This window comes from Lepisma saccharinum, chromosome 27 (genome assembly GCF_977018435.1).
Source record: "Lepisma saccharinum chromosome 27, izLepSacc3.1, whole genome shotgun sequence".
In the NCBI taxonomy this organism is placed as follows: domain Eukaryota; kingdom Metazoa; phylum Arthropoda; class Insecta; order Zygentoma; family Lepismatidae; genus Lepisma; species Lepisma saccharinum.
In genome coordinates this window covers 32,798,281-32,820,185 of record NC_139255.1, presented here as the reverse complement: position 1 = coordinate 32,820,185, position 21,905 = coordinate 32,798,281, and the positions used below count along the sequence as shown (strand labels likewise).

The window sequence follows — 21,905 nt, the reverse complement described above, 5'->3', positions numbered from 1 at the left end:
ATTTAGGTGCTATATCCAGACCAACAATCATGTTTCTGTGGCCGAATTACGACTGTGGACTCGAGAACGCTTTCACATTGAAGTGTGAACCAGAACCATTCGCCGTTACCTACAGCGATGCGGTTACCGAGTGTACAAGGCGAAACGTAAACCCTTCCTTTCCATGTTGAACAAAGGCAATCGACTACGGTGGGCACGAATGTACCGGGAATGGACATTTCGGCAGTGGAACAGGGTTTTGTGGACGGACGAATCCATTTTCAATGTTGTGTACGGGAAAATACGGAAAACAGTCATTTGTCGGAAGGAGGAACAGAATGAAGCAAAATGTTATGCACGTCGGGTACAGAAACCTGCGTCAGTGGTGGTATGGGGATGCATGACGGCATCTGGGGTTGGCCCACTACACGTCTGTGAGGGCATTGTGAATGCACACGCCTATACACGCATACTGGAGCGGCATCTTCCCACAGTGCGAAGGCACCTGTTCCACAGGCGGCGTCTCATCTTTCAACACGACAATGCCAGGCCTCATACAGCGTGGCTGACAAGAGAATGGTTGACTCGCCATCACGTGCCAACTATGCCATGCCACCATCGAGTCCCGACCTCTCGCCCATTGAGAATGTGTGGCGTGTTCTTAAGCGACGTGTGCAACAGAGGGGACCCACGACATGGCTGCTCTTATCGCCTGCCTGCAGGAGGAATGGCACCGCATCGATGTGGAATACCTTGAACGACTCGTCCACAGCATGCCCCGATGCATTGCCATAGTTATTCGCCGACGGGGCGGCGTCACACCATGGTAACAGTGGTCGAACTTCAATGTCATGTGTAGATGGACGAAAATGTTTTATTTTGTGTGTACACCATACATTGCTGCGTTGCAGCGGAAATTTATGTTTTCCTTTGTTCCATGTAGCCTGCTGAATAAAATATGTTCAGCATATGCATGTGTTCTCCTTCTTTCACAACGCACTCCTATATTTGTGACTGGTCAAACTTCATTGTCACTAAGGTTGTAAGTGGAAATACTGAGAACTTAAAATTGTTAATCATTAGACTAAGTGAAAATTCTGAGAACTTAAAATTGTTAATCATTCGACTAAGAGGAAATTCTGAGAACTTAAAATTGTTAATCATTCAACTAAGAGGAAATTCTAAGAACTTAAAATTGTTAATCATTCGACTAAGAGGAAATTCTGAGAACTTAAAATTGTTAATCATTCGACTAAGAGGAAATTCTGAGAACTTAAAATGTTAATCATTCAACTAAGAGGAAATTCTGAGAACTTAAAATTGTTAATCATTCGACTAAGTGAAAATTCTGAGAACTTAAAATGCAAAAACTCTAGGGTACAGGATACATTTTACTTAGATTTACAGTTCCATTACTTATATGAATTTGAATTTAAAATTGTGGGTGCGTCAGCACTAAGGCTATTTTGCACCCGCCACATTATACGGGGTACAGCCCCTTATCATTACAAATAGCAACTCTATCGTTGCAGAACTAAAATCATAAAATATTAAAATGTTCTGACTTTTGTTAAAAGCTGAGGCTGTAAAGGGGCACTCAGCACACATAAGGACAAAAGAACAGGACAATACAAACAAAATTATACTGGCCATGGGGCCAGTCGCCAGAGCCTCGTTAGTCTTCAGTCCGGGGTGCACTAACGTGGAAGTGAGGTTGACATGTGGGTGTACTACGTGGAAGGTCACCCCTTACACCCCATTACTTATATGATTTTAAGGATATACCAGTATGAAATTTTTCACTGATCCAATAAAAAAATGGCAAAAATTTAATAACATGAAAAATCTCTAACCTCTTTAGGTAATCTATGAATTTATTTTATAAAACAAGGGTGCACAACTCAAGACACTACATTCATTCTCAAAATTCCTCTTCTGTTCAGTGGAGTTTGATGATAACTTCTTGGTCATTCTGCAAACATTACAATGATGCTCCAACTTTTGACATACACAGCTAAGAATATAGCATGACAATACAGCTCAAGTGATCCACCACTTCAGGTTCTCAACATTCCTGATTTTAACAAGATTGATTATTGTTTTAAGTTCACTTTATCACAGAAAGGCTAATCGGGATTGGACCAACAGTTTAAAAGTGGGATACAAACTACCGTGCCATGTGCCTCCACTGGGTGTCAATCCTGGGACCCCTTGATGACAAGGAGACAATATTGCCACTATGCCATCGAGGAGAGTATACTTGTTACTTCACATAACACTACAGATGAAAATCAAAAGGGGTAAGATTTGGTTATGCTGATCAGGTTATCCACCCCCCCCCCCCCCCTATTCCAACACATTGCTGAGGAAATTTTATATCATTCCATGTCAATTCATCCAGGCCATGTCACCCACCATTCCCGATTTTGATGAAATTCGGTATACTTATAGAATTTTTAATGCTGATTACAAAAATGACATTTTTTTTTTTAGACTGGTCAAGGGGTTCAGAAGTTATGCACTTTTTAAAATCTCTGTGTACGCCACTTGCAGCTCCACTTTGAATGACACGCATTAGGTTATAAATTATTGTATCTTCCCTCAGGTCTGCCGTAGAAACTTCAAGTTTCTTTTCTTTTGTTCAAAATAGTGTAAGCTTTCATTTACCTAGTCTGGCCATAAATACTGTTACAAACTTTCGGCTTGGACTGTACATCTGGTAGTCAGGATAATCAACCATGCTTGTGCTGAAGTTCACTCCTGACCATTGTGTGTTCAGCTGTGAAAGAGCAAGCATGTATCTTCTTGTGCTTAGCATGCAGTAGGGCGAATATGAAAACAGAGTAGCTGTAATTGCTCTGCATATGGTTGGGATGTCACCCACTGAGATTTTCCAGACCCTAAAAACCCTGAAGATCAGCAAAAGGTTTGTGTATCAGACAATCCAGAGATTCACTGAGACTGGTAGCATGAAAGATCGCCCAAGAGTTGGTCGACTTCACACCATATGAATAGCGGTGGCTGTTAAAGCAGTGGTGGTTCGCATCCGCCGAAATCCCATCTGGAAGCAAGTGATAATGGTACAGGAGCTGAACATTTCACAACAATCAATGTTCGGGGTACTAAATGAAGACCTTGGAATTGGAGCTTACCGGTGGAGTACTGGAAACTTCCAGATGCCACAAGTAAAGAAGCAGAGGGAACTGAAATCGAGACGGCCCCTGCAGCAGTACGTTGCCAATGGGCATTGCAGGATTCTCTTCACCGATAAGAACTTGTTCACCACTGAATAAAGTTTTAACCGCCAAAATGAAAGAGTGTATGCTTCGAACTCTCGAGAAGTTTGTGAGAGTGTTCCCAAAAATCAGAGATGCCACCAGCCCTCCTCAGTTCTGGTTTGGTGGGGGGTGAGGTATGAGAGTTCCACCAGGCCTCATTTTTGAGAAAAGAGCTTAAAAGCCATGCAAAAGTGTACATGGAAAGTGTCCTGGACCCTCTCGTGACACTGTTGAACCAAACAATGTTTCACAATAAATCTTGGATGTTCAAGAAATATTCTGCCCCAGCTCATAAGGTAAGGATGATGCAACGGTGACTGGAGACCAGTGTACTCGATTTCATCTCCACTTTTGATTGGGCATCTGATAGCCATATCTCAGTACCTTCCTTAGACTACAAACTGTGCCCAGAGCTAGAGGGGACTGCCTGCAAGAAGAGGCACCCTCTAATAGAAAGTTAAAAGTGCTCCTTGATAGCAGCAGGGGCGGACTTTCCCATCAAGACCATCCGTGCTGCAATAGATGCCTGGCCAAAAAGACTTCGAGCCTGTGTGATGGCAAAAAGTGGGCATTTTGAAAACTGATTGGTGCTATTTGTGTGCAATATATGTAAGTGTAACATACTAAAAGAACATTTAAAAATCTGAAACTGTATTAAATTTATTCACAAAATAGTGTGTAACAGTATTTATGGCCAGAATAGGTAAATAATGTTTCAGATGATTTTATTAATAACCATGTATTTTTATGTATAGTTTCATGTATTTTTTAGAAGAATAAATGACTAACTTCAAGAGCAAGTTTCATGCAATGCTCCCCTTTCAATTTCCCCCCAATTTTATCTGTAGGTAGCTCAAAGTGTGTACTAATGCCTGATGGAAAAATTGGGATGGGTGGTTCAGAGACAGGGTGATAAAAAAAATCATTTGCATCAAATGACATTAAAAGTTAATCTTATTAAAAATGCTTATGTATTTAGTCCAAATCCTGAAGTACAATATGTTTTAAGTAGGGCTGAGCCAATACCACAATTTTCTGATACAGATTCCGATACTTAACAGATTCCAACCGATACCGATACTTGTATAATTCCAGTAAAATAACAAAGGCTAGTTACCGAGTCACAAAACTCATCACATTACATTAGTATTAATGATATCAAATAGTCCATATAACATTATATCACTTAAAATGTCCTGTGACATTTTATGTGAACTTCTTTCTACCCCCAGAGTATGCAAAAAAAGAAGACGTTTTTGAAATGTTGCAAGCATTGTTAAAGTGTTGCAGATATGCCCAAAAAATTGGTGTATAATTATAAGTGTCCCTGCCAGAGAAAATTATAGTGTGTAAAATAAAATGTATGTAGTGCATATAGTGTATAACTTGCACAAGGAATGCAAAATAAATACAAATGTAAACAACATTCTTATCGTTTTGATTAAATTGGGGAGGGAGAAAAAAGACTTTAAAATATGCACAAATACAGATAGATATTTAGAGATCATTTGGCAACTCTGTATATGACCTGCTGTCCATCATTCTCTGTCATTTTCAATGAAAACAAGTCACTGCAGTGTCGGCATCAGGCAGCAGTCACACAGTAAGATCACAAGAAGAAAATCCACAACCATGCCTCTCTCCCACAGCGACATTCATCCCTTCCCCAGGAACTCCGGAATGAGCCTAGCATTAAAATGCTGGTTGTGAAAACGTCACGTTCTTAACCCACGAATTTGCAAACAAGAATTGGCCATGAATGGTTTCTTTTATTTCCACATAGCGTTGACCACCAGGCAGTTACATGTTTTCAGTGTCACTTTTGGGTGCAGCGCTTTCTCTTTAGCCCTGCCTTTGATCTTGTCATCTGCTTCCCAGGAGGATGCATCATTTTTGGAAATGTACATGGAATTCTTGTCCTGGACTCCAACCTGTCACAAGGAAGGGTGAACGAACCTTTGAAAGGGACAAATCTTGACAAATGAGTTGTTTCTCTTGGCCACTCTAGCCAATCAAAATCTTTGGTATCATCGCCAGCCCCCATGGTGGAGTGGTTAGTACATCACACTATGAACCAGGAGTCCCGAGTTTGAATCCCGACCTGGGCATGGATGATTGTGAGTGTACATTCATCAATTTCATCATATCATACTAATTTCCATCTTCGCAAATTAGCCAAAAGTGGCACAAAAAGTGAAGTAAAATAAAGCAAATCAATCAATCAACCTTTTGGTATCGGATGGTATCAGTGAAAGAAATTGAACCGATACTTACCGATACCGATAACCCTGGTATCGGCCAATACCGATACATCAGTATCGCGGTATTGGTGGTATAGCCCTAGTTTTAAGGTATAATATTCAAAATTTCTGTTCACTATGTGTGAAGGCGTAACCTGGTGGGGGCAAAGGGAAGCATTAACTCTTCCAAAATTTATAGATTAATTAAAATTTACCAGTTAAATATACGTATATTGTAAACCTTCTGGCACTTGAGGAACAAACAAATAAAGTACTCTTTATTTGTGATTTTTCAAATGTATTTAGCAAATAATCTTGGACACTATTTTTATGGGATGGAAAACTTTGTGATTCTTTCAACCCAAAGATAGTTCCCAGGTTGCGTCCATGAAGATAGTACTAATAATACTTACACTATTGTACTCTATGCATTGCCAAAGTTTCATGTACTATCCAATTGTAACCTTCACATTTTAGAAGAATATTTTGACCATTTCGAACATGCTAAAGTATTTGACTTATCACTAAGTACATATGTCCTTCCATTTGTGTTGTTAATGTCCACTGGACACAGAATATTTTGTGGCCAGAAGTAGGAAGTTGATGGACCAAGTGGATACAAGAATTTAATTGCTGCATTTCCTTTTTTCCCCATGGACTTTTAAAGCAATCTTACAAGCAAGTTTTAGTCACACACACACATGCTACTACATAACTGTTTAGAGTTGGAATTCAGAAAGAAACTTCTTCACAACAGTCAAACTACACAGTTATACAAACTTATTTCATCAGCTCTTATTATTTTTGCATTGACTCTTAAACAACTAGTGTTTCGAAGTAACTGGTTGCAAGTAACAGTTACTTTTTATTTAGGAATTCTAATTGTAACTAACGATTGGAATAGCTGGCATGACAAGGAAGCTATGCTTTGTTGCATGCTAACTTTAGAACATCCATGCTTGACTTAATTTTTAATTATATGTGAAAACTTCAGTGTTTTTGGTGGACTGCTGCATTCCTTTGAAATGTGGTTCTCAAGCTAGGTAAAATTCATTGTCAAAGGAGTGGACCTTGTTGATCTTGGAATGGAGGAGAAAGAAATAGGTGCAAATGGAATCACTGACACCATATTCAAAATCCTATGGTATGGTTAGCATACTAATCATTTCTTAATTAAAATTGTAGAAGCAAAGCTGACTCTGTGTTCCATCATTTATTTGCAGTAGTAATGTAAATATATGAAGGCATATTATGTACTAGAAACATAAATAAAACACTCAAGTCTTCATGATCATTGATTTTGTGTAATTTTTACACAAATCAATGATCATTAACTGTAAGTTACTTTCACAGTAACTCACAATTACTTTCAAAGTAACTGTAACTGAGTTAGCTTTTTAATGAGTAACTGTGACTCTGTTACTTGTAAAAAGTAACTTGTCGAATCTGTAGCCTAAGTTCAAAATAGTGCATACAGTAAACTCGCGATTATTCGAGCTAAATGGGACCGAGACTACCTCGGATATGGAAAAACTCGGATAATACGGAGATAATGTGCTAATAGGTTGTAAATAATGAAACAACACTTAAAACTGTACAGTAATTATTTATTACTACTACAACATAAATGAGAAGATTACTTTTTCAAAAAGTCCTTCATAGTTTTTTGGACTAACCTCTTTCCTCTCTTCGACGATGTGATGTAACACCAACGTTGTAGGGCGAGTAGATGTAACGAGCATATGCAGCGCGGACAGTGACTTCACTCCAACTTACTAGTAAACAAACAGGGGGTGCGTTATGAAGCGCAATGATTTCCAACCACTCCCTCAGTTAACCCAGAGCCTTGGTTAATCAGGACTCTGTTAATCGTGAGTCTACTGTACTTAATTTTCCTGGTTCTGTTGTTTAGTACTTTGCAATCACTGACACATTGTACTGCGCGTTTTGTCATTTCACCTTACATGTTTAATAAGAATTTTATGCCTTGAATACTATTTCTAATTGGTACATCAATGCCACACTTGTTACTCGATACTGTAGAAGTCTATACAAGTGTTTTAACTGTTCCAACCAGGCCGCCACAAGAGCTTCTGTGGTATATGGCAAAATCTCCATGGAAGAGCTTTAATCAGCACAAATGTGCATTATTAATTCTAACTTCATATTACGTATCCCCGTGAAGAGTAGCCAAAAAAAGAACTTCCATATTCAGATAAAAAGCACAAAAAGAATGTTCTCGAAGATAATTTGCTAAACTTGGGAATGCTAATAATGATTATTATATTCCTTAAAAAATTGAAGACAGTTGAAACTGACTTAGATACAATACAATGGAACCTCGATTTTATGTTATTCGGGTGACCAAGCTGAAAAAACTGGCTTTTGAAATGATTTGACGTGGCTATGGAGTATGAAAAAGAACCTGAGGAAGGTAACAGTAGTTTCCCCAAACGTCGTTCGGAAAAATAGATACTCACCTAAACATAAGTACAAGAAGTAGGACACAGCGTATACAGGAAACCTACTCACAACGACCTATACCTCAACGCCAAGAGTTTTCACCATCCAGCGCAGCGATCAACAGTACTCTCGACATTATTTCACAGAACCATCACCATCAGTGATACAGAGCACCTGCAAGAGGAAATAAGACACCTACGCACAGCTTTCAGACAGAATGGATACAGTGAAGGCATTATCAACAAGACGCTAAAGAAAGTAACACACAAGAACAACCAACGAACAAACCTGGATCCACCTGATGACCAAGAAGACATGAAGACAAGAAGATAGCCATCATCCCATACACCGGTAACCTGTCTGCAGTCATCAGCCACATTCTCTCAAAACACAACATCAAGACCATCCACAAACCGCCATAGAAAGTCAGAAGCCGACTTCGAAACCCCAAAGACGACATAGGACAGAAGACACCCGGGGTTTACCGTATCGCCTGTGCCTGCGGTAAAGCCTACATTGGACAAATGGGCAGGACAATCGAACAGCGCTGCAAAGAACACGCCAGCTACATAAAGAATTTTCATCCAGAAAAATCATGGTTAGCAGAACATTCAATCCAGGAGGGCCATAGAATTGACTTCACAACCACAGAGATCATCAATAAATCATCAAATTACTGGGACCGTCTCATCAAAGCAATAGCCATACATGAGAAAAAGGACAACCTCTACAGGGACACGGGACTTGAACTGGACCCAGCCTGGTTAGCGATAGTCAACTGGTAGCGCGGACGTCGGAGAAATGCCACCAGATTGGCCCGCCACCTACACCGGACCCCTCCCACACCAAATACAATAACGTCACCCTGACTTATCTCTGCACTTCATTCCCTGAAGATGAGAGTGACGTTAGCTCTCGAAAGCTCAGAAGCCTTTCCGGAAATCACCTGGCTGATTGCCCGAGAAAATCTGTTCAATATTCACCGCCAGGAAAGCTTCAAGAATTATTTAAGAAGTTTTGTATTTCTAAAAATACATATTAATCTGAAAAAGTGAGTAATTCGCACAACCATAAGTTATTTTAAAATTTTAAATTTTAATTTTAAAACATGAATATTTCTATTGCGAGAAAGGCAATAAATATTACATGCAAGTTAAGAAATGGGCAACAGTCCAGAAAGAAATATATAAATGAATAATTTGTTACCTGTAATAAGATCCCACACTAAAATCCTTGCATCTTCCAACCCGCTGATTACACAACCATTCTGAGATGAAATGGCTATGGATACGGTACTCACAGCCGGCTTCCACTTCTTAAACAGAGTTCCGCTTTGCAAGTCATACACTATTATGAAGTTTGGTGATGGTTCATCGACCTCCTGGAAAATTTTAGGCAATTAAGTTCATTACCTTCCGTAATTACTACCTACAATTATGCACGCAACAAACACGAGACAAGATACATCACAATTACTTATACGAAATGTTACTAAAACAGTGAAACATATAAGAAACATGACACACATTGTGTGCAGTACAGGGAGGGGGGGAGAGAAATAAATACTATATGGACACAATATATCACATTTAGGTACAAGGAATATTACTGTAACATTGTAAAAAGCGGAATAAGAATGGATCTTTGTACGTTGCTTGGGCGATACATAACTAGCATTACTGTATGGCGTTATGAAATCTGCAAAATGAAGTGGATATGCATTATATGGTAACTCTTCTAATGTATTATTGTTTTTGATTTCATGTAATAACAAAAATGAACAAGAGAGAAAATGAAAAGTTGCTGTGCTCTAGTTGTCAGGGCATTTGACTGCCACGCAGAAGACCTGAGTTCGATTCCCAAGGTGGGTGACCTAAGGTCTGAATTTTTCTGGGATTATCCCTGCATAAAGTGGCTCCGGGGCTCACCAAGTCTGAATAAAGTGGGTACCAGTTTGTAGAAAAGTAAGTACATCAGCTCATAAGTATCCCACTGCAATTAAATGTGTCAATTTAGCATTCATCAATTACATTGGAATATTAAAATATCTGCTATTTAATCACAAAATCAATTTTTCACACAGTACTTGTGCAAAATAAATGAAACCTTGGAATTTTGCACAATTTTCATTCTGAAAGAGTTGTGTATCAATTTTGTGAACTCCGGGGAGTGTATTGGCTGGTACCAGTGAATTTGTTTCAACTGATGCCTTCCAATACCACTGGTATCGGCACATACCATCTGTACATACGATACATCGGTACTGGCTCAGTCCTGTTTTAAAGATATTTGGGATGATTTTGTCATGTTTGTCTTAAACAGTGGTGCAGTCAGTAGTGCATCTGAGTATCAAGTGGGAGACCCAGCTTCAATTCCCAGGGTGGGTAATCTCAGGTGAGAAGTTGCCCATAATGTCCCTGCATAAGTGGTTCTGGGGTCCACCCAGCCTCTGGGAAGGGGGAAAACTTTGAACGTGGCTGGAGCACTGAAATGATCACATCATCTCCAGCAGTGTTCAAAGTAAAGGGGGATGTGAAAAACATAGGAGCATTGCCCATTTCAAGCACTGATCTCTAGTATGGCCAAGGCCAAGAATGTACAGGGCCCTACCTTCACACTAGAGTGCTGCAGCGAGACCTTTTTGCTCTAGCGCCTAATAGTTCACATGGAAGATGCTAGATTGCATGTGGAATTGAGAGCTCTTTGCTCGCTATGACATCACAAGCGAATACTGCTCGACAAGACAAAATGAGTGTCATACACTCAAAGTCCAGTAGTCATAGGCGTAAACTTGGCAGGAGCAAGGGGGGTGGGGGTGCCACTTGCCCCCCCAAAATTTAAGTTATCATCTCCATGCTAAAATGTAGTTTAGTCTATCTTGCCAACACACAATTAAATATGTAAATGAAATAGGTGAATGTGGGCTGAAACTACCACAGCAGATATTTTACATACAGGGGGTGCAAAAGTCAGTTTACCCATACACAAATTCAAGTTTATACGCAAAATTCAAGTATACATACAAAATATAAGTAGATACACAAAAATTCCAGTTTCAGTGGTTTTGTTCAAAATGTCCTCCACTGTTTGCAATACATTGTGTGCAACGATCAACAACAGAATTGCAAATATGATGCAGTAAACTTTATTATTGTTGATGACATGAAACGTATTGATAATTGAGTCTTTCAGTGCATCCAAATCTGCTGGTGATGATGAGTATACCATATCCTTAACAATTCCCCACAAAGCAAAATCGCATGGCGCCAAATCACAAGAACGCGTAGGCCAATCAATGATACCATGGCATCCTATATACTCTTCAAATGTGTCATCTAAAGAAACCACACTACAACAAGCCAGAGACTCAACTGTCGACAAAAGAATAATGAGTGCACTGTTGCCAGTGTCATACGATGATGTTAACAACCGTACACCTAAAAAATATTACTTAGCACAAGAAGCACATACACTATCGTAATACTATTATCAATGTGCTTTTTGGGTAAACTCACTTTTGCACCACCCTGTATATATGCCTATGATGAGTGCTCGAAAAATCTTCTTCAGTGCTAGGTGCCAGCTCTGAAAATCAGGTGCCAGGAAACCACCTACTAGCAATTGTGCATACTATAAGAAACTGAGCCGGCTACTGTGGCGGAGTAGTTAGCACATCGTGCTACGATGCCAGGGGTCCCGGGTTCGAATCCCAGCCTGGGTATGGATGTTTGTGAGTGTTCATTCATCATATCATCACTCATCCCACAACGTCGCAAATTAGCCAAAAGTGGCAAAAAAAAGCGAAGCAAAATAAACCAACTCAATCAAAAATCAATCAATCTATAAGAAGCTGAGCATCACTGTATTAAAAACATCGCTAAATCATGTGAGAAAGCAGGAAATGGGGGGTTCGGAGACAAGGAGTAAGAAATTGTTACTGATTCTATGGAATGTTCACAACGTTGAAAATTTACTAACTTACGCTGTACTGCAATTTGAACTTAGAATTTTCAAAATTTCGTACATGCAAACTTAAAAAATGGCAATATTACATCAAGATCACAGTCGCCAGACTCACATTTTTAGTCGCCATGGCGACCTGACGACCGGGATTTTTCGAGCCCTGCCTATTGTCACATTAAAACGATATTTAATTTTATACGCCGAGGGTGGAAGACAAATGATTACGAGCAAGCAAAAGTAGTCCCATGCTGTACTTTACTTCACACCCTCTATAAGCCTAAAGCACAGGAATAGCTTTACCTTTTTAGGGGAGACTGTAAATATATTTGTATGTTTGGCAAAACTACCTTAAAAATACTTACATAAAGAGCAAACAAACATTTCTACTCACCTTGCACACACAACATACATAATGCCCTTCATTTGTTATTGCAGCAAGCCTAGTCACAAAATCATGATGAGGTATACGAAGATCATACAACAATTTTCTTAATGTTAAATCCCAAACGAGTAACGGAAAAGGTTTTTGGGTTTCATCACCGCACACTAGTATCTTCCCATTCTCGGAAACGATTAGCGAATTCAAGAAACGATCCTCACCAACTTTGAACGTCGTAACACAATCACCAGTTTGTAGGTTCATTAAATTTACATACATCCTATTTCTCGACAGGGCAACAATATGTTCAGTGTTATGTAGTCCGTAATATGGCATTTTTTGGTTCATTACACCTTTCAACTTTGTAACAAACACCCCGTCATCCAAATTGTAAATTCTCAGTTCTCTTCTACACAGAACTACACAACGAAAATCGTCTATTAGTTCGAGATTCAGAGGATATGTGACACCTTGCAAAGTTCTGACGGCCTGCATTGTTCGGATGTCCCAGACTGCAATCTCTTCTTTCTCTGTAGCAACAGTGACAACATAATAGGGATTATCATAGAGCCGGGATATCGAATCAAACTGGAGTTGAGTTGCAGCTGATTCACCATCCGCTGTTTTTTCCTCTTGGTCTGGAGCATAGCATTGAGCAATAGGGAGTAAAGATAATACTGGAGGTGTGGAACATATATCAAACAAAGTTTTCATGAACGCATATTGTGGTTTTCCGTCTGATGAGCTAGTATTACTGAACACTTTTTGAAGGTTATTGTACAACTGGGAGTAAAACTGCCTTCCGTCATAATGGAGTGCGGTGGCGCACTCTTCCAAACACTGCTGCAGCAGCTTCAAATCCTCATCTACACTCTCGCCAGCTTTCTTCTCTAAGGCAATGTCTTCCAATACCTGAAAAATAATTGCCAACAGTTAGGTTGAATCTGTAATGGGCAATGGCACTCAACACATTTTCAGGTTTAATCCTGCGTTAGGCATGTCCATGCATAGAGGCATGGTGTACACGTGTCCCCAACACTAACTATCTTCATGGTACATTAATGCTGAACGTTACTTCTTTCTTTTTCTCTAAGGTCAGCTGTAGTTTTCTGCTGCAATTTCTAAATGTTGTAATATTATAAAGTTAACATCAGTCACAAGCTTGGGAGACAGTCGTCCCCACGAGTCTAAATATGTAACAACCGTGTTTAGTTTCGATCATGTGGCCACTTTCCTCACTGACACATACCTACGTGTCCTCCCCTTCCTCATTAACCCACTCCCGTATAATATCTTTCTTGCTTTGATTATTTTCTTGTTACATATTTAGTCCCCAAGCTTGTGACTGGCATTAACATTATAATATTGTGTGGCTTAAAAGTGCAACAGAACAAAGATAAGGAAAGAACTTTCAGCTACATAAAATCACCCACGTTCAGTACAGTTCAGTGTTGCAATCTCGCAATGAATATTGATGGGAGACACTTGTACCCCACGTGCCTAACGGAGGGTTAAACAAATTCAGAGTTTCTTTGATAGTGGTTGTGAGTGCTTGTGATCAGAGGGAGAAGGATGTACGAGAATGTTTTTACACACGCACACACACAAATAAACTACACCCTGTCCCATGAAGGAGCTGGCAAATGAAAACAAGTTTTCTGTGCAAGTAGGACTCAAGAGAACATGTGAGAGGAGAATGAGTACATGTAGGGGAAAATGCAGCTGCAGATAAAAGCAGTATGCAGCAGCATGCACTGATTTGCTTCGCCCACTCGCTTTATCCCATTCTCCACCATTATGTGCCCACGAAGAAACACATTGGAACTTACAGAAAGCCAAACCTTAAACACTTCCATAACTTGGCTACCTTATCAGTACAAAGAGTTATTACTAGGTCAGGAAAAATGATAGAACAAAAGTCTTATCTTTATTTGAATTGGGAAGCTGTTATATATCTTTAATATGCAATGATGATAAAAAACACAAATTGCATTTATAAATATAAAAATAACAACTTTACTGACCATTATCCATGCCTGTTCTATTAATAAAAGTGTGAATGCTAAAAAGACTAAAAAAATTACTAAAAGCTAAAATACTGTTATAGCTAATTTTAGTTATATTTCATATTATGGGATGGTTCGGTCACATAAAGAAGGTGGGTGCAGAAAGATTGCCAGTAGAGCTTACAATGCACAAGGAGTGGGAATAAGGCCAAGGGAGAGACCAAGATGTTGGTGGAAAGAGCAGATAGTGGAGTGTTAGGAGAAGACAAGATTGGAACACCATGTAAGAGGAGTGGTTAAAGACCAGAGAAAAAATGGAAAGGCTTCACTTCTATGCCAACCCAGCAACATTTTTTCCTCTGTAGAATATAATGAACTCTGGTCAACAGAGTGATTTTTACCTGGTATACATCTGAGCCACACAACTTGTCGCACAACCACTCGTGATTGAAGATAAAATCATTCTTAATAGTTCCCTGTAGAGTATGAACTTGGAATGGCAGTTCATCGAGCTTCCTACGGTTGTAACTGAAAAAGAAAAAAAAATGTTTACATTCTCCTTGATGGATGTTAAATCTATACGTATGCACCTTCATGGTATGGGGAACCTTACCTTTGAGGGTCAGGCCTGCAAAAGTAGCTTTTTTATTTAGGTATGGCTGAATCCCCAAACTACAAATAAATGCTATTCCACCTCTTAAATAATTTTATTCCAGTTCATCCACTTTATTTTACTTAATTTACAGAGGCGAGGCATTCGGTCATCGAGAGATGTGGCGATGACAAAGTAAAATAATAAAAATATTGCATTTTAAATATTTTAGAGAAAAAGTAAAAGATAAGTCAGAATATTCGCATCTTTGTGCGAAATTAATCAACTGATGCCATAAAACAGCTAGAAATACGCAAGAGATTTGCTAAGTTTAGCACATCGAAATGAGAACTGCAGTTCTACTAGCCGTACCCTACTATTCCGCTATGTTTCCTGTTGAGTGCAATGGTGTCAGGCCGGTCTGGTGGCCCAAGTCATCGCAGCAGGTCTGCGAATCCAAAGTCCTTCGACCACTGGTTTCTCCCTCTCTTGAAGGTTTGGTCATAAAATACCCTTTTTTTCAGCCCCCATGTTTACAACCACAGCAGGGTTTCTGTGATTTGTCTCCCAATTTTTTGTCGGACGGAAATGTATGGTAAACAAACTCATTTTTTTTTGTTTCCTTCAGATAATGTGGACATGCGCTTACAGCAACATGAGATATTATTATCACTCAGATACTAGAATATGAATCGTACAACATAATGCATGACCCTGGTGTTTACCCTGGAGAAATATCCCCCTCCCCCGATGAACGTTTGGCAAGTCTTGCGATGGCTACGTAAAAATGTCACGCTTCGCCACTGTTAATTTAATAAATCCAATCTATATCACTCCTACATGCAGTAATTTGTATTACAGAATACTCTAAATTCCAATTATGATGTCTTATCCATAGGGATGCGAAGTTTTATTTTTCCCTTAATTTCGATAGGTTTTTTTTGTTGTTTTTTTGCTGCAGTTTGCTGTTATTTTTCCAAGCATTTTTACTGTTCCTTCTATCCTAAGATTTTCATATTGTTTTAGTTGTGGAAAACTGACACAAATTTTAGTTTTAATGACATAAATATGGCTTACCTTTGCGAGAAATTACCATATTTCTTCCATTTGAAAAACTATTTCATCTCATCAGGCACGCATAACAATGCCAAAAAATCCCTTTGCAATCTTTTTGGGTGCATCCCTTCTTCCTGCCCCCTCTCCGAAACACAACAGGTTCTTCTCTCTGAAAACCTTTCAGTTCCTACGAAATTTCCCTTCTGGGAAAATCCCTCCCTGAGCGAATTTTATTTCAGGGCGAGATTAAACACTGTCAGTCATGTCTGTGCCAAGCTGCAATAAATGAAGCACGACAATCTTTCTTGAATCAAACTATCATCAGCTACACTACAAATGACCTAACAGTGCTCCAGGTTGTTCCTTTTTAACAGAAGTGTTATCCCCAGTTTGTATGCATATTTCGCGGAATTTTTCACGTTAAAGTAAACTTCGGTGTTATTCTGAAAATGGTATAATTCACGTTATTTAGAGAATCCGAAAATCCTAAAACTTGCCTCCTTAACTTACCCAAATTCATTTTAAACATTTTATTTTTTGCCTTCCTCAACTTTTCGGTGTTATCGTTAAAACAAAAAACTTCACGTCCCCAGTTATCCTAAACAGGACACCAATTTCTCATTTTCTAATAACAACCATAAATAAACTAAACAAACAATCTCTAGAACAATTTTTGTAAATATGAATGTAATATAGTCCAATTATCTACAAGGGCTATGTACTATTTTCTTAAAAAATAATCAAAAGAATAAAAGAACTTTCATTTACTTAAGAAGTCCACTTTTGTTACCAAGACAAGAAGTGCAGGTTTTGCAATTTTTAAAAAATATATAATAGCAGTGCCACTTGTCTGCATTTATCAGATTACCTACATCAAAGCATTAGGGAATTCTTTGCCAATTGCCATTTGAAAGGAATGCAACTGGAATCTTAAAATCACTATATCACAGGAACATTAATCAAATTATGGTTTATAAATTATTTCACGTGGTAGAATACATGTTTACTAAATGTTACAATATCTAAACTGGAAATGTCTAGTATTCATGGACGTTTGGAAGGGGGGGCAGGGTGGCCATGGCCCTCCCCCCGGAAAATGAATGTCCGACAAAAGGTATATATTTCGCACATCATTTCATTTCAGTCAGTAATTTATGTTAATTATTATAAGGGTGTTGAAAGAACATGATAATTTCAGACTGAAGCAGTGTTTTTTTGAAGGGACATCACTATTATGGGGGAAAATATGCCTCCTTTGCCCCCCTGGAAAAAATTGCCTTACTTGCCCCTCCCTGGAAAAAATCCTGCGGACGCCCATGCTAGGATTGACTCAATATGATAAGAAAGCACATTATAACAGAATCTGAACAATATTTTTTCCCAATCTGTATAACCCAGCTAGGTGTGTATAATGTGGTGGAACATCAATTTTTATATTCTCATATTTTATATTCTCCCACATTGTGCATCAGTCTTCAGGGCCCCAATAATAATAATAATAATAATTTAAAAATACATGTTAAAAAATTCCTGTATTTTAGGCTTTTCTGCCAAAAACTTCAAATCAGGGTTGCAATGTACTTGGATTTTAACAAATTGTTTAGCAAAATTGAACTTCTCTATAAAAATTATACATGTTTAATCTTTGATGACAGATTAACTATGTTAAGTATGTGAATACCTTATGTATTACAAACAATTTGTTGTATTAGAAAAAAAACATAGAAAATAACATAAAGCAAAGAATTGATAGAAAAATGAAAAAAATATTATCTCACCATTTTTCAGTCTTGTTAGGCTGAGGAATCAGACGACCAGCCATTTCTGGTGAATTTTCCTCTGCCCAAATACCCTACAACAGAAGAGAAGCTGTCACATATATAATAATAATAAATCTCTTCACAAACAATTTGATTCAGAAAATAAAGAACACAAAATTTATTCATATTTAGTAAACACTGCTTCTTTCTAACATGCTATATAAACATGAGTTTCATGGGTCTCCTGTGTGGCAGTCAGCTGCTCTACTGACTAGCCCACTGCAGCTTTCAGTAACACCTAGTTAATTAAGGACATGTGATAATTAATTCTTCGTGGAGAGATTTGTAATTTTATATTGGATCAAAAGAATTATGGCAATCAGTATTGGCACGTATTGCTCTATCTCTGATAAGTGAATGATTAGATGAGTATTATCATAAGAGTCCGAGATCTGGATGCTACCAAAGTCTGAACACATTTGGCTAGTATGATTGATTGAGTTGGTGTTTTAAGTCCACTTTATGCACAGTAAGGCTAATCGAGACTGAACCTACAGTTTAAAGTGGGATCCGAACCACTATGTGCCTCCACCGGGTTTCAAACCCGGGATCCCTTGATTAGAAGGCGACAACATAATGCTAGGATGATTGAATGCAAGATTCTGAGTAAGTATTTGAGGAAGGGATATAGGATGAAAATAAAGAACTTTACAAACTGTCTGTCGAGGTTGACTGGCTCAGTGGATAGAGCCATGGCATGGTATGGCAGAGACCCAGGTTTAAGTCCTGACTGAACCTATATTTTCTGTTTAAACTTCTACGGGGAATATCCATGCAAGAAAAATGGTAACAACTGAGCCATGAGGACAATGCTCATGATAATGATTTAATCTCTGTTGGAAAGATGCAACTGAAGAAGATGCTGCACGGGCTGGCCACAGGTATTGGAACAAAGTTGCCTGCAGTTGAGAATGGCAGACCCTCTTTAAGGTAGCCCTAGAAATTATGCTTGTTTTACAAACAATGGCCAGTCAAAGGAAGCATGCAACCTCCTAAAATGTTACCCAATAAATTAGAAGTGCTTGTAGTAACATTAATTTTATGGAAGTTACACAGTATAAACAATCTATAGATGCACACAAGAAGAATTATATGCTATATATTATGTCACCATTCTTTTTTTAATAAAATGTAGTTACGAACTGCACAATTCCGACTAGAATCGGGACAGATTTATTGGTACTCTATCAATATCGGTTCATATGGGCAAATCAGAGTACTGGTAAAACAGCTGATAGTTTGACCAATCCAATATATATCTATAAATAGTAACATTCTGACATATTGTTATTATTTTTATGAATATAAATGTATAATTCATATACCTTGGATTTGCAAAGCAAACGCTGAAATACTCTGTTCCTTTTTCTAAGTGAAAAAAACTTGCAATCATTTGGTTACGTACATTAAGGAAGTGATTTAATCATTCAAGTTCTTCAAAGAACATTTACAGTTATATATCAGATTGGTAGAATACCTGGTATTGGTATTGGAAATTGTATACAAGTAGTTTATTGGTATTCGCCAAAATTTCATATCAACCCATCTGTAATTCCTATTGAATTCCATTTGATTAATTGAAGCCATAAAAACTAAGATCAAGAAAATAAAATAAAGTAACCACATTACAAATTAAAGATTCCAGCTCTTGCGATTATTTTCCATATGTCACTTTAACCTCATTTCCTTCACCATTTCTCATCACTACATAAAATAATTTTCATATTATTCTGTATGCACATAATTAAAATGAAATTAACCATCCCATGAAACCACTGGGATTCTTGTTTCATTATTACATGCAGATATGGCTTCCCATCTGTTTTGTGCGAGCTTTCCTGTGTTTGATATGAATCAAAAATACGGTTAGTAGAAAGTAACACATTTGTTTTATTTCTTTAAAGTTTCTGATGATTGTAAAATATACAGTTTGTATCTGTTAAGCTATAGTTTACATATTTGTATTACAAAATACAAAGTACTTTAAAATATCTCATGCCTTGTGAAATAAAATACTTTTATGCAGAGCTTTTTGGGGGGAGGGAGAGAAAGGTGTCTCTTCCCTATGGTAACACAAAAGATAATCATGCTAAGTTAATCATATAAGATAAATACTGAAAAATACTGCTATAAATTCTCTGAATTTGTTTTTTTAAGTCCACTTTATGCACAGAAAGTCTAATCGGGACAGAACCTACAGTTTAAAGTGGGAACCAAACCAATATGTGCCTCCACCAGGTATCAAACCTGGGACCTCTTGATTACAAGGTTACAAGATGGCGAAGTTACCACTATGCCATCGAGGAGGCCTCACTGCCACATGATTCATTTACTTTATTTTACTTTGCTTTTTGTGCCACTTTTGGCAAATTTGCAAAGATGGGGATGAGTGACGATATGATGAAATTGATGGCACTCACAAATACCCATTCTCAAGCTGGGATTTGAACCTGGGACCCCTGGTATCATAGCATGATGTGTAATCACTCTGCCAGAGGGGCCGGCCCTCACTGCCATATAACACATATTTGTCTATATTTCTTCTGATAACTTGAATAATTATCAGTTTTCATTCTTGCATATTAAAAAAAAAAGTGTCGATATGGGGTACTGCTGCATAGTATTACAAAATAGCACTGATTCTATGAAAAATGTCTTCTTTTTTGCCCTCAAAATCATAAGGAAGTTTTTGGGCTGTGAAGGTACATTTATTGCCGGAAAAAGAAAACAACAATAAATAAGGACTTGGTAAAAAATTTGTAGGGATTGAATAAAAAATTGCAGAAAGTATCACTGTTACGTAATACTGTTGTATTTCTATTTGGATGGAACAGGTTATCTTTTATCACCAAATTCCATCTGAACTCTAGATATCGGTGGCATATCCAACATCTGGGCTATCTCACTGTCAGATAGTTGTAGGCTATGAATAGAAATAAGTTTACAAACTCTTAGGAAATCGGGTTGCCAACTCCTAGGTAATCGGGTTGCCAACTCCTAGGAAATCGGGGTGCCAACTCCTAGGAAATCAGGGTGCCAACTCCTAGGAAATCAGGTTGCCAACTCCTAGGAAATTGGGTTGCCAACTCCTAAGTAATTGGGTTGCCAACTCCTAGGTTATCAGGTTGCCAACTCCTAGAAAATGAGGGTGCCAACTCCTAGGAAATCAGGTTGCCAAATCCTAGGTAATCAGGTTGCCAACTCCTAGGTAATCGGGTTGCCAACTCCTAGGAAATCAGGGTGCCAACTCCTAGGAAATCAGGTTGCCAACTCCTAGGAAATCAGGTTGCCAACTCCTAGGAAATCAGGTTGCCAACTCCTAGGAAATCAGGTTGCCAACTCCTAGGAAATCAGGTTGCCAACTCATAAGACATCAGGTTGCCAACTCCAGAATCACCATCAGCATTTCACTGATATGAATAATTTTATTTACAATTTCTAATCGATTTTTCTCCTGTATTTTACTCTCTAGACTTCAGGCTTCGCAGCTAGCCTAGCTAGCCTAGAATATACGCTCCTGCTAGATATGGAACATAAAAACTCTCAAATGAAACCAAACTAACCTGATAATAATCAGATAAAATCTGACTGGCCCATGTATTTCTCTCGGACTCTCCAAGATATCTATCCTTTACAGCAGCATACAGCGAGTGATCTCTCCACCATGTCAGGCTACAACCACCTATTTGGATCCATTCCAAAAAGGGGGCTAAATACTTATTTAACTGTGCCAAGAACAAGCAAGCTGGTGCCCATGGTACTATGTGAAAGAATACAGGAATTAGCTACTGCAAACAGAATGCTTAGTGAAAGAAAGCATGAATATGAATAGTAATCTAAGTTTATACAAACTAAAAAAGTCTATATAATCATGACTTCCATTTAGCATTAATTCTTTTTGTGCAATTAAGCTCTAATTGAAATACTATACTAGTATTGAAATACTACAATGTTCTCAAATCGATTTTTGAAAAACTGGTGTAAACTTTTATACAATATAAATGATTGATTTGTTTTTGTTTTTATTTTTACTTTGCTTTTTGTGACACTTTTGGCTAATTTGCGAAGATGGAAATGAGTGATGATATGATGAAATTGATGAATGGACACTCACAAATATCCATGCCCA

General features: G+C 38.2%; 1 protein-coding gene across 3 annotated transcripts in view; it reads right to left on the bottom strand.

The window, feature by feature from the left end:
• LOC145980380 (NACHT and WD repeat domain-containing protein 2) overlaps window positions 1-21,905 on the bottom strand; it is a 157,363-nt gene that overhangs the window by 16,079 nt on the left and 119,379 nt on the right. For all 3 annotated transcript variants that reach the window (XM_083113447.1, XM_083113446.1, XM_083113448.1), the window contains exons 17-21: window positions 21,340-21,536; window positions 17,735-17,808; window positions 14,710-14,836; window positions 12,315-13,214; window positions 9,167-9,341 (exon numbers count right to left, since the gene is read on the bottom strand). In XM_083113447.1, the coding sequence (XP_082969573.1) occupies window positions 9,167-9,341; window positions 12,315-13,214; window positions 14,710-14,836; window positions 17,735-17,808; window positions 21,340-21,536 (1,473 nt within the window). The remainder of the gene's footprint in view (window positions 1-9,166; window positions 9,342-12,314; window positions 13,215-14,709; window positions 14,837-17,734; window positions 17,809-21,339; window positions 21,537-21,905) is intronic.